Below are 18114 nucleotides of genomic sequence, written 5' to 3'. Positions count from 1 at the left end.
CACTTCCGCTTCCGGCCGCGCGCCGGAAAGGCGGGGCCTGAGCCGTCAGACGTGTGAGGTGGCCGTCAGGATGCGGTACCTGCCCGGGGCCGCTCCCACCCGGGTGGAGTGAGGGGCGTCCCTCAGCTCCTCTCATTCCAGCCCTTCCCGCCCTCCCCGCTCCGCGTCCCTAGGCCAGCTGTTAGGTGCACCTGCCTTTCCCTCTCCTTGGGCACCGTTCTCAGCACCCCCTTCACGACGGTCGTTCCCGATGCGCCCTGTCTGTAGCCCTCTGTGACCTTACCTGAGGGAGCCGCCGTGCCTCTCCATCATGCCGCCTCATCTTGAGTATTTCCCCCCATGGTTTCCATCACAGGTGCTCCGTGTATTTATCTGTTTGTGTGTCTTTCCTGGTTTTGTCTCCTTCGCTACAGCCCCAGCGCCTCCCCAGACCAGTGAATGGCATAGGGCAGACTTTCAGTAAATTAATGAACAAGATGGGTAACAGTTGGTAATCAGTCACATCTGACTCTCAAGGTCAACACCCAGGTTGTTATGGGGCAGCTTCTTAGCTGTTGTTACACCTTGGAATCAAAAATGAACTCAACCCCTCAGGATCAGCACATCTCAAGTTCACTCCTTATAATGAGTGTAAATAAAACAGAAGCCCACCTGGGAACAACCCACAGTAGGACCGGTTGTCACAAAACGCTAGGAGGGTGGAGGCCAAGCTGGGGTGGGCGTGGGGGTCTCTGGGATGAGTGTCACCGGGCCGAGGTGCAGGGGTGGGAGGTGGGGGGAGCTGCACTAGCTGGGAAGGAAGAGGAGAAAGCAGGTCCCTGAGTTACTGTGTGGAGGAGAGGCCCACTGACCAGAACTAACTCTCAGAGCGAGAAAGAACATGTGTTAAGCCACTCGGATTTCAGGGTTTGCCTGTTGTGGTAAGAAGCACTGTTTGCCTTAATACTGACTGAAAAATCCTTTCGCTGTGGTAGTTACTAGACTAAGATGGGCACCTCCTGAAAGCCTGCCAAGACCATTCAGACAGGAAGGAGACCGGAACACGGCGGGGTGGGAGCCAGCGGGGAGGAAGGCGGGGGCAGCAAAGCAGGGTGGGGTGCGCGAGTGTGTGCACACACCTGGGCACACAGCAGGGCGGCGGCGGAGGATGCAGGTGTGTGAACCCCACTCCCCCCCATTGCCGTGGTCGTACAAGCCGCAATTTGCCATCAGCGGAATAGCGGATGAGGGGCAGTACTTGGCACGACACTAACACTGATAGCTGACCCCTTTGTTATTTCATCTGTACCTAGTAATTTATGAAAATATATTCTAAGTTGAATGAATGTAAACAAAAAGTTGAAATTATGTTTGAAATTGTAAATGTAAAAGTACTTTGAAACTAATGAGTTTTAAAAATTGCCAAAATTACCAAAGCTTTTAGGACTTACTTCAAATTTGGCAGCATTTAACATACCCAGGTGGAGCCTTGTGCTATGGGGGTAGGGCTTCCTGATAACTTCCTCAGCCAGGCTGGTTGCAAATGGGATGGTTGTTAAAGGGCTTTATGTTTTTTTCTCCTTAAAATAAAAACACAAAATCTTGATTAAAAAAACTTTTTTTTGACTTCTCTTTTTGGCAGACCAGATAACTGAACAGCCTCCTGTAAAATGTTGGATGAAAACAGCAAACCCCTTTGAACTGTACAGGTGAGCCCAAGCAAGCTCAGGAAAGCATGCTGGGAAACTGCCCTAGGGCAAGGACGGGTAGGCGTGGGTGGGACCCAGTGCCCAGGGTGGGTTTTCACACACATGGGACAGACTTGGTCCGGGCAAAGGGTGCAGCCTCAGTCAAGAGTGGACCAGGGAAGACCAACAACAATACTCCCAAAAGCAGTTTCTACCAGGTCCTGGGAGCCGCGGGTCAGGGAAGGAGCTCCCAGAAACTCATCGCTGGGGTCCTGCATTTCACTTGGGACTAATCCCTCCTCAGCCTAGAAGCTCTCACTGAAACCTTTTGGCAGAAGCACCCCCAAGCATACTTGTAGGGAAGACCCCCAGCCTTGGCAGGAGTGAAGAGCGGGGTGCAGCGGCTTGTCCTCATCTCTTCTGGGAGAACAGAGATCTTGATTCCCTCTAACTTTGACTTTGTTAATACACATGTTAATGATGGCCACTGAAGAACAGAAGCAGAAATGTAACTTCCAAGCAAATGGGGGAAGGAACAGAGAAAACACAGGCAATCCCATAGCAACACAGGGAAGGAGAAAAATACCAGAGGATCTGTGTAACTAGAGACACAAGAAGTGGAAACATTCAAATATACCAATTATCAGAGCACAAGTACGTGGGCTGTAAAACAGCCAAACATTGAGGGAACCGGGATGGTCAGGTGTGCAGTGGTTTGCAGATGTCTGGTCAGGGCCATAGAAAGTTGATGGGGCAAGATAATATCAGACTAAGTGGGCTTTATGTCAAAAGCACTCAGTTATTTCGTAAAATGCTAAATGCAGAAGCCATGAAGAAAAAGACGTTTGCTGTGCTAAAACTTTAAACTCTTGTGTGGTATTTTAGAAAATCTTTAAATGAAAAGAAAAACCGCGAATGGAGATAATCTGCACCTGAGGACATGCTGCTACCCTGACATAAAGAGAACGTGCCCGGGCCAACCAGACGGGCACAGGAGTGCGGGAGGGACCGGAAGGGGCCCGAGCAGCCCTCCAGGCTGGAGACCAGACCGGTGGTGCCTCCTTGTGTCCTTAGGACGGCCTTGGGGGCCTCTCCTGCCCTGCGGGCCGCGTGACCCTCAGACTGCAGCCCAGGGTGGTTCCCACGTGGGGCTCTGCTCTATCCTCTCTCACCGGGCCTATCTGTGACCCAGTCCCTCCCTTCCCTTGCCCTCTGGCTCCTAGCCTAACCCCGGCCCTGCAGGCCGCTGTTCCTGTGACTCTCAGTGTGGCCTTGGTCACCTGGGCTACCCTGCCCCTGTCTGTCTGTGCAGTGCTGGTGCCCTGCCTTACAGAACTTGGGTGGTTCTGTGGTCCTGTGTCTGCACCCTGCCCGTGTGCACATGCAGGGGTGTCCGCTCTGGCACAGCGCTGATCTCTGTTTTTCTTCCCTTGCCGTGTCCCCGGCACTGTCACAGGCCTGGCATTTGGCTGGTGGAATAAAGGAAGGAGGAAGTGCACAAAACAGCCAACTACCATTTGGAACTACCATTCCAAAACCAGTGTGTCGAGGTGCAGCAACAAGGGGCCTGGTGGGGGCTGGTGGGGGCTGCTGTGGACTGATGTCCCCTCAGACTTCATACGCTGAGACCCGCCCTGCTGGGCCACAGGGAGGGGATCAGTGCCCTAAACAATGAGACCACACACAGCCCCCCCCGCCTCTTCCTCCACGTGAGCGCACAGCGAGGTCATGAATCTTCGCCTGACACGTCGCATCCGAATCACAAACCTGCACACACACATGCACACGCATACACGTGCACACACCCACGGGGACTGGGGTCTGCTCCCTACAGGACAGATCAAGTCTGAGGGACCCTAGAGGCACCCAGGAAGTGGTGCAATGATGGGTGGGAGGGGGCTGGTGGGTGGAGGGAGGGAGCTCCGCTTAGGCCATAGCACGTGCAAGGCCGAGCGCTCAGCCTCCCGCCTGCCGCTTTGGGCCCTGGCATGTTTTGCTCCCTTTTAGTTTTGCCTCCTCTCCGGTGGTTAGGGGCGTCTTGGGAGGGGATTAACCCACACGCACCAACGGGAATACAGTTCCTTCATCTGGAAAATCAAGTGGACATTTCTGTTTGTGGTAAACATGAAATAATGTGATTTATTTTATATCAATATTGCATACTGAATACAAACCATAGTTTCAGGAATATATTTGAAAGCTGTTTCTAAAGGCACTGAGAAAACAGTATGAAAAGCTACATTATAATATTTCCATTTTTAAAAATTCAGCAAGTCAGTCTAGATATTAAAAACTCTTCTCCTCCAGTAGAACTATAAAAATATACAATTTGTGTTCATCTCCTGTCCATCCACTCTCACGTTATATTTGATTTTACTATTTTTTCAGCTATGTAAACAAAAGCTGCGACACACAGAAAACCCTAACCCTGGAATCGGTACTGGTAATGACATTTCAAAGAGGAAGTGACCGTGTCTGCACCTCCCACATGCCATCATCTTCCCACGTGATGTTTCAGGAAGGGCGTGGCTGTGAAATCACGAAAGTGCTGACTCATGGACATTCTGCTGGTGTTGACCTAGGAGAGGAGGGAACCTGGGCCTGGAGCGTTCAAGGCCCCATGTGTGTGATGGGCATCTCCAGAACACAAGACCCGCAGAGCTGACTTCAGGTGCCAGACTGTCCACAAAGCAGGACATGTCCAGCTGCAAACTGCAGGGGTCAGGACGAGGACTCGTGCATCTGACCGCCTGGGGAGGGGGCAGCATGGGTGCTGTGGCCCTCGTGAGCAGGTGTGACTGTGTGCGCTTCAGAACAGCGTCTTGCCTGAGGCTCTCACCTGCCACTCCTCTCTGGTTACTCCGGGGCTTGGCTATGGTGCACAAACATGCCATGATGTCTCTGAATTCCACCTTTTCAGTCCTGTGGTTTCTGAGGTACATGTTACATGCATGCAGTGCTGCCTGCCTACTGCACCCTGGGATGGAGGAGTGCAGGCATCACTCTTCGGGGAGCCCTAGTCATCTCTGGACATCGGTCAGTGGCCAGCCTGGGCCCCATGTGTGGCTTCTCCATTGATGAAGTGAGAAGGTCAGTGACCTCACGGACGGGGACCCCAGAGAGGTGCACAGTCACATTGGAGAGACGGCCAGGACCTGGGCCCTGGGTTGGACTAGGAAAGAAGGAAGAAGATTCTGAAACTCCACCCCATGTCTCAGGGAGTAAATCAACAGAGGCCCAGAGAGCAGAGGTGAGCTGTGCCCGGCAGGAGAACCAGGTGAGGAGGGCCTGGGGCCAGCCAGAGGTCCCCAGGTGTCCCCGGGTGGTTGTGCCACCACCGTAGCAATCGGGGGAGGCTCTGGCAGTAGACGTGGAGACAGCACAGCACCAATGTCACCCTTTGCAAGGCCTCAGTGGGGTGAGGAGAGGCTGCTGGGCTGGCCTTGCGGGTCTCAGGGGGCCACCCATTGACCACGCCATGCCCTGGGCTCCAGAGGGTGACCTTCTGTGTCAGTCCCAGGAAGAGGCCCTCTGCTCCCACCATCCTACATGGGGGGCCTCCACAAAGCTGGCAGCTGGTGCACGGGTGCCCCAGGATGTGCCTAAAGGTCCTGCCAGCTGAACCCCAAGTTCTGACGAGGCGAGTGTGCACTTGCCACACGGCTTTAGCACTAACCCAGCTGAACACCGATACTCCAGAGCCCCAGGTGACGGAGGGGAAGGCCCCACACTGAAAGGTAGATTGTACCAATGGTGGAGCAGCAAGTCCCCACCCAGAAGCTCCCGCCACCTCCTGAGACTCCCAGGTGGGGGTGACTTTAGGAACAGATGCCCTGTCCCCGGGAGCAGGAGTGTGCCCACCACCGTATAAGCAGGCACAGTGGTGACCTTCGTACCCTGATGGCACACCCTGCACTGGCAGCGAGTGGAAGGGTCCATCTCTGGTGGTGCCTATGGGCAACCTCCACTTTCTGACTCATGCCTTTGTATCCAGCTTTCCTGTAGTCAGAATGTATGACTTTACAGTTTTTCTAGAAAACGATTTCTCTGTCTTCTCTTTAATGATTCTTCCTGAGGTGGTGACTGGCGTTCCCATTTGAAAACCTGGATACAGCAACACAGCCTTCATGGACAACTTGACTTTCTACTTCTTTTCTCTATGTTTTGTCCTTCTCTCTGCTTCCAAACCCAGACTCTATAAACTCAAAGTTACAGGATGTGCTGGAGACAGACTGGCATAAACCATCTTCAGAGGCCCATTAAAAATCCCAGAAACTTCCACAAGGAACAGGATATTATCCTGCCAATTTCCACTGGGTGTGGCCTCAAACTCTGCTGTGAGGTTGAGGAGCACAGGCTGTATGTAGTAGTGAGGATGGGACCCAGTGCAGACAGGCTTTTTTGCCTGGAACCTTCCAGATTCCTTCCGTGAATGGGGGCATAGTCACCTGTGGCTCAAAAGATTATATCTCTAATTTGTACCTAGGATGTGGCTGCTCCCTTCAGTCCACTCCATGGAGGCATCAACCCATGTCCATGGTGCAGGCAAAGCTGGGAGGTGGGCATGGGGAGCGCAGGAGACCACACCAGATGATTGCCAAGTGGCTGGGTGCCCACCGCGTCCCGGAGAGTGGGGTATGCCCTTCCAACCTGACATGTCTCACTCTGGCCACTTTCTGAAAAATTGTGAACAGACTTAATACTACTTGGCATTTAAGGACTTGTGTGACATTTTATAAAATACACAGTACACGATTGCACACACTGCCCACACCTAACAGAGGGCTGAGCCCAGGCAGCTTTGCCGAGCATCACTTAGGAACGGCTCTGGTCCTAACCCTGCCATCGCCGCTGAGGGGTAAGTCTGAGCATGCGCAGAAGCTAGCCTTTAGAAACACCCACTCTATGGCAGGAAAGCACACTCGGGTGCTTTGGGAGGCATCAGTGTTGGCAAGGCACTTTTGGGGAACATGCTGGGCACCCCACCCTGGCTGTGACTTGCCCATGGGGGTGAGTCCAGGGGCTCTCGCTTGACAACAGGTGTGGTCGCAGGAGCTCTGCAGTCACAGCCCAGTTTAGGGGGCTGGTGACCGTGTGCACAGAGGTGGCGGGCAGGATCTGGCTCGGGAAGGCCATGCACGTGCTCCAGGCAGGCACAGTGTGTGGGGTGGAAGGGGGCCAGCTCCTTGCCAGGTCTGAGTGGAGCCCTGCCACTCGGGTGAGCCCCCAGCATGCTGTGCCCCAGGTGTGGAGCATACAGGTGGTGTCTGGAGTCTGACTCTGTTTTCAGGTGCATCCTGGTAGGGAAAGTGACCAGCTGTCTCTTGGCCACACCACTGGCTCCCAGCCACACCTGGCTTGGGGACACGGAGTAGCCGTCTGTTGCATCCTCAGGCCCAGAGTCGTTCTCCATCTTGATGGGCACATCAAGTGACAATAGGGGGTTGCATGGGGCTCCCGAGGGCACTGGCCCCCCTCGAAACTTGGCGTCCTCGGTGGAATAGCCCCCTGCTGAGAGACCCTGCCCTCTGAGCGGAGGGAGCCCATTGTCCAGGCTCCCGTGGGGAAAGGGGCAGCTGGGCGGAGGGTGCATCTGGCCCCGGTCGCCGTCCTGCAAGGCTCTGCTCTGGCAGCTGGCATAGGCACTGGGAGAATGGCTTCCTGGGTGACAGCCAGGTGAATTCCTGAAAGCAGTAACCCCACTGCTATGGACAGTGCCCTGGACACCTGGGCGGGACACAGCGTGTATGGAGAACGGGTCACTCTTACTGGGCTCCAGCTTCATCTTGGCGCCACCATCCTGACCAGGTTTCCCTGTCATCCAGCTCAGGTGCTTCATGGGTCCAGGTGCCTCGAAGCAGCAACTATAGGCATGTCTTTCCCTCCGCCCCCTGGCTCCAGGGGCACTGCCAGGCACCTTCCCATGCTCCTCTCCTCCTCTGTCCCTGCAGAGAGGAGATGGCCCATCAGACAGAGCACGGATAGTGATCATCTGGCCCGCTTGGGTGCTGTCTCTAAGGGAATGCACTAAATTGGTATGACACTGGCCGAACCTGCAAGGGCTGCTGTGTGCGGGGCTCAGCCACGCCCCTGCTCTCATCCCACCCAGCAGCCCTGTGGCCCTGGCACCAGCGCCCTCCTGTAACCGCCCCTCCCATGGCCTCCTGATGCCCCGGGTGCTGGGGGGGACCAGAGAGCGGCATGTGCCACTCACCCTGCCCCAGGGATGTAGCTCCATGAGGTATACACTGTGTGTCAATGGTCAGACACACCCATCCCAGATGCAGGGCCCCATCAAGCTGTAAGGCAAATAGATGCCCTCTCTCCAGCAGCTTCTATGAGCCAGGCCCTGTCGCTGGCACTCAGGCCTCCCCCTCACAACACCTTGTGGGATCAGGGCTGGTGCCTGCAGTGACGGGAAACGATGCCCAGGAGGGTGAGGTGGAGCCCCGCAGCTACACAGCCAGGTCAGTCCTCCAAGGGGAGACCCCTGGGCATGGGGGGTGCTGGGAGGGGCCGTGGGAGGAGGCAGTGGAAAGGGTTTCTGGGTGAGGGGAGGGCAGATGACCCTCCCAGATGGTGGCCCACGGTCCAGGCTGCAGGCAGGGGTGAGTCCCAGGTCCTGGCAGCCCCGGCTGGAGCAGCTGTCCCCTGCCACACCTCAGACACGTGAGGACAGCTCCCAGGGTGGGGAGTGTGTTCAGGTGTGCTCCGCGGGCACCTGCCTCGCCGAAGAGTGAGGCTCGCCCGCCATGAACAAAGCCACGAGACCAGCAGCCAGTGGCTCCTTTCTCCCTTAACGTACAGCTAGGCCACAGCACCACTTACCCTGCGGCCCCCTCGGGGTCAGACATGAGGTCCGGGCCGCTCCGGAGGCAGAGGCATGGGGCCCTGGCTGGAACCCGGGCCCAGCAGCCTGCATCCATTTGGGCCTTGAGTACTGAAATGTTTTCTCCAATGTTCCTCCCTGTCAGCATTTAGAGAGGGGAACAGCAGTCACCATGAGCGGCTCAGCACAGACCCCCACACTCTGGGGTGTGCTTCCAGGGAATGCACCCCAGCCTCAGGGGGCAGGGAGAGCCCCCAAGGACACAGACATGTTTCACCCATTAAAACACATGAAATGGTGCATTTGTTAAAGTACCTGCTAAGTAATTGGGTTTTCCATGCAATTCTGGTTCACACAGACTTGTGGCGGCATTTGCTCTGTGAAGGACAGATAATAGAACACACATAGATGAAGTTTTGCTGCTGGTAGGAACTAACGCCATGACCAGCATTACTGTCATGCCCAGGAGGGGAGACACAGCAAAAACTCACAATTTTAATTCTTTCTAGATTGTAAAGTATTTCCTTGGCTAAAAATTCCAATTCACATCACTCATCAAGCCAACAAAGAAAGGGCTAATAAGTTAGCTTCAGAAAATAGACTTACACATAAAATGTGCTATCATTTTTTTCTGGGTGACCAGAACGAAAATACAGTCAATTTTTGTAATTATGTCCCATAAACTCACCATGAACACCCAGTGACTATGAAACACCTTTCCTAGGGCAGTGAGCATGTACGCACACACACACGCACATGCACACACACACACACCACAGAGCTCATAATCTTAGGTTCTAAGCAAACTCATCCTCATAGATACTATTTCATTATTTTCAAAAGAAAAAACAAGCCTCGGAAGTGTTAAGTGACTTCCTTTAGGCCACCTCTCTAGCAGATGTCAGCGTGGAAACTCAAATCCAGGCGAGTAGGCCTGAGAGCCACAGCTCCCTATACTGCATGCTGGTCCCTCTCCATCCTCTGGTCACTTCTGGACAGCAGAGACAGGAGAGCAGAGAACAGGGACCAGAGGCCATGAACCAGAGATGAGGGAGCAGACATGGGGAGCAGAGACGGGGGAGCAGAGCCGGGGGGGGCAGAAATGGGGACATAGAGTGTCATCCTCAATCTGCAAACAAGAGTATCTGGTGACAAATTTTTTGGCACACTGTGCATGTTCACAAATGACTGCTAAATCCCTTGAATACGACTTTGGAGGACAAATATTTTAGTGAGTTGGTGAACTGGCAAATAAAGAAATGTGTGCAGTGGAGAGTGAGGGCTGTCACAAAATCCCTTCAGGAACAGTTGTGAATTCCCGTCATTAAATGACAACCATGGGCCACCTCTCAGGGCCTGTGATTCTCTGGGTGTCCCCCTATACTGTCTTTGAGCTCAGAGGAGACAACTGGGATGGATGTGCTGAACTCAGCTCTTGAATTCAGTTCAGAGCAGGTAGGAATTCCAAAAAACCTAGGAAGCAGAGGCATGGTCTGCTTGTCTCCTAAAATGCTGGGTGGGAGCCAACATTCTGTGCTGGAGCCCTTGTCCTCCCTCCTCTGGCTTTTGATGCTGTCCTGTCTGACGCGATGTCGCGTGCTGCTGGTGCTGTCCTGTGTGCCCGCTGCTCAGGCCTGGGGGCCGCCAGCTGCAGGAGCGCTGGGTGACCTGAGCCACACCTGCCAGCCAGCAGGTGCTCGCTGCTCCGGTGCAGCCAGCCTGCGCTTCCCGGCGTGGGCGCCAGGGGGCGGTAGGAGCCCGCCTCGCACACTGACCAGCGTGAAAAGCCAAGGGAGGCTAAGGTTTTCCCTCTACCTTGGTTTCAGGGCTGGAAAAACATGGAAAAGAGGAAGCTCGGTGTGAGTTTCAATTACGACAATCAAGCCAAAAACAGGTTAAAAAGAGAAAACTCTGGGACCATGAATGAAGTGGGGAGTATTTCAGAGTGAGGGGCCGGCAGGGAGGAGAGGGACAGCGGGAAAGCAGGCGTGGAGACCGGCAGCCTCTGCTCAGGCAGGTCCAGGCCATCCCAGGCGGCACCCCCTGTGGCTTGGCACCTTCCTGCCTCGCCTGTTCTTAGTCTTCTCCCTTGGGTGGGGCATGTTTAGGACATGTTGTATCGTTAAGAGGGCATATACGTTTATTTTCAAACGTTCCAGTAAACCGCTGTCTCGGCGTGCGGCCGTTGCTCGCGGCGGCTCTGGTCCTGGCCCTGCACGTGAGACGAGCAGCAGCGAGTGGGGGCCCACGAGCTGCAGGCCGAGGCAGCCCGGGCCGCAGGGGCAGGGGGAGAGCCCCCCACAATGGGGGCCCCCCTTCCACGGCAGCTGCCATCAGATTTTCTCACTGTCTAAAGGGCAGCTTGAATTAGTCAAAGGTTATTCGCGGACACTGAAGAGGGACGGACACTCACACCCACGAGAGGGAGAGTCACAGAGGAGACGCCTGGCACTCCCTCCCGTGCCGGGGCTGCATGGGCAGGCGAGCAGGAGCCCCCTGGACGGGGCCACAGAGCCCTGGGCCTCCTTCTGGATGGGACCAGTTGTGGGGGAGGCGCTTGGTCACAGGCTTTTCATCTGGACGTCGGCAGATGTGTAAGTAGGACCTTCCTACAGGACTCAGGGGACCCTGGTGGATGCAGTGTTTCCACTGGCGATGTGGCCTCCAGCACAGAGGCACACTCACCACACAAAAGTGATGGACGGAGGGAGGCAAGCAAACGTGTCAGACGCTGGTGTCACAGAACTAAACCTCATCTGAGGGCTGAGGGGTTTGGACGAGCCCCCGTTCTGCACTCAGACCCTCCCCATCAGGCAGTGGTTTGAGGGACTGATACGTTCCCTGGGGAGGCACCAGGACCTGTGAAGCCAGACATTCTCGGGCAGAAGCGGGGGAGGTCGCGGGCTGTGCACCTGCCTCCTCAAAGGGTCCAACAAGGGGTTAACGGGTAGGATCTGAGGCTGAGGTTTTCCCTATCGGTGGGAAACAGGAGCGGGGACAGGGGCTTCCTGGAGGAGGACATGCCAGGTCTGGCCAGCATGCACAGCGTCACAGGCAGGATGCAAAGCCCACAGCGACGGCATGCTGGCGAGGAGGGTGCAGAGAAAGGCTCCCTCCTGGGGCAAGGGCCCCGTGGCCCCGGCGGGAGGGCTTTGCTGCGGGAAAGCTATACTGGTTTGATTTAAATCAATCTGAGAGCCTACCTAGCCCTACTCCAAGTGATTTGTTCTCAGCCCTGGGGGGTCTTAGCCGATGCACCCCTGCAGCTGGGGAGCTGCTGGCTTGGCTGAGCCCCACTCTAGGGACAGTCAGTGAGGGACAGAGAAGCGGGTTGGGGGCTCAGAAGTCTGGCATATCGCATCTGTCGCTGGTACAGTCAGATCTCAGACATCCTGCCTCCCCTCCCCTGCCCTTGGTCTTACTCGTACTGCGTGGAAAACATAATTCACAGATCACTCTCAGGGCACTGAATCACAAAACACACACCTAATCTGTTCCAAAGTATAGATGTAAATCACCTAGAAAACTCAGTACAGTGTTTTCGAGCACTGAAAAGCTGAGAAAACTCAGCTGGGCTGAAGGGACAGCCATGTCCCCACTACCGTGGCACCCCTGCCTCCTGCATCCATCCCTGCACTGAGCCCTGTGTGTGGAGGGAGGGACAGCACAGAGGAGAGAAGGCTGTGGCCCCTGGCTGCTGACCCCATGATGACCAGGGCTCAGGGCACCTGCTTTGAGTCTGTCACTGGGGGATTAGGGACCCAGTGATGTGGTGCCACCGTTCATAAATACTGATTTGAAAGCATGTTTCTCTGCACATTCTTTCCTACATAATGTACTAGCTTCAAAATCACCAACCTTCTCATGTCACTGCTTGCTGGGAATGAAGAAAGAATAGACAGAAAATTCTAGGTGCCAAGGCTCTTGTAGCCACTGGCAGCAGTGAGTGTGGCTGCATTTTAAAGGGACTTTCACTCACTTTGTGTCCATCGAGGCTGAGATGTCCAGCCTGTGCTTCACCCTCAGAAACGCACTCTTCATTTTCATCTCTGCCACGGAAGGAAGGAGGACGGGCACCACGATGCAGAACAGTGACAGCCGAGGGGGCAGGGCTGTCCCTGACGGAGTCTTCCTCTTCTGTCCAAACAGGAATTTTAGTCTTCCTTGAAACTGCATTGTCTGGTGTGTTAAAGACAGAAACGAAGGCGGGTTCACAGAGCAAATGAGCAACGCCATCAGAGAATGCAGGGCCTGTGTTCTCAGGAATAGGAATGTGGAGAAAAATCTTATCCTGAGCCACTAAGGAGACACAAACCAACAGTTCTTCCACGCTTGGCCTCCGGGACATGGGCTATCCCAGGCCTCCGGGACGAGCCACAGTTTCTCTGCAGTCTCCGTCATCTCCTTTAACTGAAAAGCATGCTCTTGTGTGCACACTCGTGTGTACGTGAGGGTGCGGGTGTGGGAGCTGAGCCTCACGCTCTGCGCGCTCGTGTGCTTCAACATGAGCTGTCACTGGCCCACGGCAGCGCCGTCAGCCTCCCCGGACAGGACATGCTGGAGCAGGTCATCTCTGAGGGCTGTTCCAGATTTGACTCTCCGTTTCAGAACTGTCCTTCCTTCACTCGTGATGATAAAGCTTGGGGACAACTTTATTTTATCCAGAGTATACAGTGTGAGTTAAATAGCCAACAAGTCATTTAGAAGTTTGTGATAAAATAAAAGATCCTTCTACAGTGGAAAAGCTGATCTAAATTACTAAGTGACCTCAGGGCACCCCTGCTCTTGATGATAGAATGACCCCACAGGGCATCTGGGTGGCTCGGTCTATTGTTTGAGTGTCTGACTCTTGATTTAGGCTCAGGTCATGATCTCACGGTTTGTGAGCTTAAGCCCTGGGTCAGGCTTTGTGCAGAGCGTGGAGCCTGTTTGGGACTCTCTCTCTCCCTCTCCCTCTGCCCCTCCCCTGATCATGTTCTCTCTCTTTCAAAGTAAATATACGTTTGTTTTTAAAACAACAACCCCACAATGTGGCCTTTTCTCCCTGCCTCTCCACCCTCTCCTCATCCCTCCCCACATCCACCCATCTACCATCCAACATCCATCCATCCACCCACCCTCCCACCCATCCATCTACCATCCACTGTCCATCCATCCACCCACCCATCCATCCATCCACCATCCATCCATCCATCCACCATCCACCATCCATCCACCTATCCCTCCATCCACCCACCCACCCATCCATCTACCATCCACTGTCCATCCATCCACCCACCCACCCATCCATCTACCGTCCACTGTCCATCCATCCATCCACCTATCCATCCATCCACCATCCATCCATCCACCCACCCACCCATCCATCTACCGTCCACTGTCTATGCATCCACCCACCTATCCATCCATCCACCATCCATCCATCCACCCACCCACCCATCCATCTACCGTCCACTGTCCATCCATCCAACCACCTATCCATCCATCCACCATCCATCCATCCACCCACCCACCCATCCATCTACCATCCACCACCCACTTATCCATCCATCCACCCACCTATCCACCCACCCACCCATCTACCATCCACCGTTCATCCATCCACCCACCCACCCATCCATCTACCATCCACTGTCCATCCATCCACTGTCCGTCCATCCACCCACCTATCCATCCATCTACCATCCATCCATCCATCCAACCACCTATCCATCCACCTTCCACCCTTCTATCCCTCCATCAATCCATTTTCCCCCATCCATCTCCCCATCTTCCCATCATCCATCTGTCTATGGATTTACTAAAGGAACAAACATTTGCAAAGCACCTACTACTTGCTAGTCACATGCATGGTGTGGAGGATTCAAGGTAGTTGTGTGCTGGGATATGTCCAACATCCAGCTCTCCAGAGAAAAAAAAGCCCTAATTTGTTATGTTTGCCAATTTCTTTGGTGGAACTATTCCCATCCTAGTTGATTTCAACCTATTGACTAAATGTCAACTGGACCTCCAAATTCCTCATGTTGTAACACTGCGCTCTCATGGGCGGCCTGAGCCTGTGGAAACAGTGGCTTCCACAGAGTCACAGGGGAGTGCTGGGAAGAGCCATAAGTCATGCCCACTCCCCTGTTCTCAGTGCATTCCCTGTGAATGTCTTTGGCTTGTTTCCTGTATTCAGCTCATCGTTTTATAGTTTCATTTTAACCTATATTTTAATTTCTCATAATTGTCTAGTAAAATCCCTCCAATTTTATGTCATCTGGAAACAGATTTTCCAATTTACCAGGAATTGGTTATCCCATTTAAAAAAGTGAACATTCCTTATCAGCCAATAAATAGTAACTATATTAGTTTCCACCAAATTTAGAGCAAAATATTATCAAAATAAAAGACTTTATGGTTAACGAGTCACCTAAATAAAAGACGAGCAGTTACACATATGCCTGGTGACAACAGATCTGGGACTGTGGTGCAAATACAAAGCTGCTCTCTTGTGAAGGTCCTGGTTGGGATGGAAAGGGCTGTAGAAATACGCAGTTGTATGGGATGCCTCAACCCTAGGGCTGGGCCTGTTCTGGATCCTCAGAGAGCTGGTTCCAGAAACATTCCCACCACCAACCACCAGCATCCTTCTTCACTGTTCCCTTGGATCAGGAGCACAAATCCAGGACACACGAAACTGTCATCACACTACTGGATGACTGAGGCCAAAATATTGCCATAAATGACACATGGTCACCGGGAGGCATCCTGGAGCGATTCCCTAAGCTGTCATCCCTCTGAGCAAATGCAGAGCAACCTGGCAGGTCGGGTACCCTGAATGGGTGATGTGGGACTTCGGAAGTGCAGCATCTTTGGTGAGAGGGCCTCTAATTTGGAGAAGGGTCAGCCCTGTGAGGCTCAGGGAGAAGCACATCTGGAGGCAGAGGGCGTCCTGAGCCCTGGGGAGAGTCCCCAAGAACAGCACAAGTTCAGCTCACTCGTGGTGGTCAGGGCAGCACAGAAAGTCGGGGAGGCTGGGCAAAGAGAGCTTCAGGAAGGACATTATTGGGGTGCTGACATCTGGAAAGGGGCCTGAGTGACCCCAGGGAGGCCATTTTTATTTTCTCTGCTCTTCGGAAATAATCAGTTAGTGTTATGTACGAGTGATGCTTTTACTTAAAACAAAAAAAATAAAAATGAAAATAAAAATAAAAAACCACCACCACCACCATCAACAACCTGTTAATGCAAACAGAGCAGTCAGCAGGAGAGGGGTACGGAAAGCGCTGCCTGCCTCTCTGAGCCCAGCCTGTGACGGGCAGCGGGTCGCTGTCCCAGGAGCCAGGGGCCCACAGGCCGCTCAGGTGGTGACGGCCGAGCACAGAGCGCCGAGGACCTGGGGCTTACGGTCCGCACCGCGGTGCACACAGCAGGCCCCAGGCTGGAAAGGGCAGATGTGAAGACCCTGGAGAGAAGCTCCCAGGAGGCGGGACAGGCCAGCAGGCAGGACCCCCAAGGGCTGGTGTTGACAGGTGAGGGCCGGGGCGGGCTCGCGCTGGTCTGCGGGTGCCTCTCCAGGGCTCCCTCTCTTCAGGGCCGTTTGGAAGACAACCCGGAGGAGCGCCCGCTGGCCTCTGCTCACTCGCCTCGCGCACAGGCTGAGCCCCGCGGACGTCCCCCGCCCGGCCCCGGGTGGGGAGACAGGCCCGGGGGCGCTGGGGGGCCGCGGGGATGGAGGGCAGAGGTGCGGGCGGGCTGGGGTCCGCGGCTCCCCTCTCACCTCCTCGCGGAGGGGCGGGAAGAGCAGCGGGAAACCGACACCCCAAGCCCCGACTTGGAGCAGAGGGGAGAGCGGAAAGCCCGGGCCGAAGCGGGGGCTCGCGCCAGGCCGTGGGGTGTGGCTGCGGGCACGTCGCGAAGGGGTGTAAGGGCAGGTGCGACCAAGTAAAACCCAGCGCGGGGGTCTCGAGGCTCCAGCAGGGCGCGTCCCCCCCCCCCCCCCCCCCCCCCCCCCCCCCCCCCCCCCCCCCCCCCCCCCCCCCCCCCGCCCCCCCCCCCCCGCGGCCGGGGCGCACTCACCAGGAAGCCCGAGGTGCTGTCCAGCAGGCAGCGCACGCGGCACACGAAGCAGCGCGTCAGGAAGGCCGAGAAGTCCGCCTCGGGGCGCGCGCCCGCCTCCTGCGCCCGGAGCAGCCGCCCCAGCACGGCGTCGTCTGCGCGGGGGCGGGGCGCGGGGGGGGCACCGGGGTGGGGGTGCGTTGGGGGGGCGCGTTGGGGGGGCGCGTTGGGGGGGCGCGGGGCGAGAGAGAGAGGAGAGAGACTGTAAACCCGGTGACTGGTCGTGCTGACAGCAGCGGGGCGTGTGCACACGCGCTCCCCCAACACACCCGTCCACACACAGCCCAACTCACACCCCCCAACCCTCACACAAACTTGTTCACACACACACACACCCCACACATACTTCCACACACAGCCTCTCACACCACCACACACACACTGGCCCACACCCCCCAACTCTCACACACACACCCCACCACACGCACACACACACCACCACATACACATCTCCACATACACCCCAACTCTCACACACACATCCCACCACACACACACATACCTCTGCACACACCCCAACTCACACACATGTCCACAGTCGGCCTCACACACACACAGCCCACCACACACACAAACCCCAACACACACATACATGAGGTGTGCACACATGCCTGCCTGCCCTGTGTGCGCGCATATACACCCTGCCTCACACACACACACACACACACACACACACACACAGCCTCATATACCCACACCCCAGTTCACACCCATATACACACCCCAGCTCACACACACCTCCCACCAGACTCCCACACACCGCACCACACACACCCTGCCACACATACACTCATACACGTACCTGCCCGCCGTGCATCCCCACGCCCACCCCCTCCGTACAAATGCCCTCTCTACACACACCTGCCCCCCACATGCATACACACACGCCTGCCACACACCCTCACGACGGCCCCGTCCTTTGCAAGCACACACATATGCACGAGTGCTCCACTGAGCACCGCTGGCGTCTCTCCGCATGCTCCCCACCCACCCTGGTCCTCACAGAGACAGCCACCCTCACAGGTCTCGCCTTCGTTGTCATTTCAGTACAACTGCGCCTGTGACCACGGATCAGCTGTCTAGTTATGTGTGTTTTGAGCTTTATAAAACAGTGTTGTGTGTTGGCACCTGGGTTTTTTTTTTTCACTCAACTTTGTGAGGTAAATCCTGCTATTGCCTGAGGTTGTGGTAGAAGCTTTTCCTGAATTGTTTACAGCTTCTGGGGAAGTGTGTGGAAGAGCTGGGACCCCGTGGACATCACCCCTTCCCCTCGAGCTCCACCGCCTCTCGGGGAGACACAGGTCTGCCACACGTGTCGTGACGGGTCAGGGGCCACGGCTCTGGAGGAAATGCTTGCCCACAAGGGGCAATGTGTCTGAACAGGCAACAATCTTTGGGCCTTTTTACAGGTAAATCTAATGTGGGCCAGAGGGTTTCCTGGAAGCCGTGCGTCTCGAGGGGGGTTTTGCAAAGTGAGAGACAAGTTCTGCCTCGTCTTGTGGGCGGTCTCATGCGCCA

The 18114-nt window shown here is 55.3% G+C and overlaps 1 protein-coding gene and 1 long non-coding RNA gene across 3 annotated transcripts in view; one reads left to right on the top strand and one right to left on the bottom strand.

Moving 5' to 3' along the window:
* The first annotated feature begins 43 nt into the window (after positions 1-43).
* On the top strand, positions 44-8117 carry LOC120235620. 2 transcript variants are annotated; one of them, XR_005529466.1, is made up of 6 exons: positions 44-355; positions 1622-1688; positions 3124-3217; positions 3675-3785; positions 4056-4944; positions 7997-8117. It is a non-coding gene; the product is annotated as an uncharacterized LOC120235620 (long non-coding RNA). The 2 variants fall into 2 exon arrangements; XR_005529465.1 differs by lacking the exons at positions 3675-3785; positions 7997-8117 and having other exon boundaries at positions 4056-4573.
* The window catches only part of AHRR (aryl-hydrocarbon receptor repressor), a 78270-nt gene continuing 65093 nt past the window's right edge, over positions 4938-18114 (bottom strand). The window contains exons 7-11 of the mRNA XM_039238021.1: positions 16558-16691; positions 12476-12675; positions 8812-8873; positions 8496-8634; positions 4938-7612 (exon numbers count right to left, since the gene is read on the bottom strand). Coding sequence (XP_039093952.1) covers positions 6571-7612; positions 8496-8634; positions 8812-8873; positions 12476-12675; positions 16558-16691 — 1577 coding nt within the window. The 3' untranslated portion in view covers positions 4938-6570. The remainder of the gene's footprint in view (positions 7613-8495; positions 8635-8811; positions 8874-12475; positions 12676-16557; positions 16692-18114) is intronic.

The sequence above is a fragment of the Hyaena hyaena genome, unplaced genomic scaffold, assembly GCF_003009895.1.
Source record: "Hyaena hyaena isolate Hyena2069 unplaced genomic scaffold, ASM300989v1 scaffold_134, whole genome shotgun sequence".
NCBI classification, from domain to species: domain Eukaryota; kingdom Metazoa; phylum Chordata; class Mammalia; order Carnivora; family Hyaenidae; genus Hyaena; species Hyaena hyaena.
This window is presented reverse-complemented; position numbering and strand designations above follow the sequence as displayed.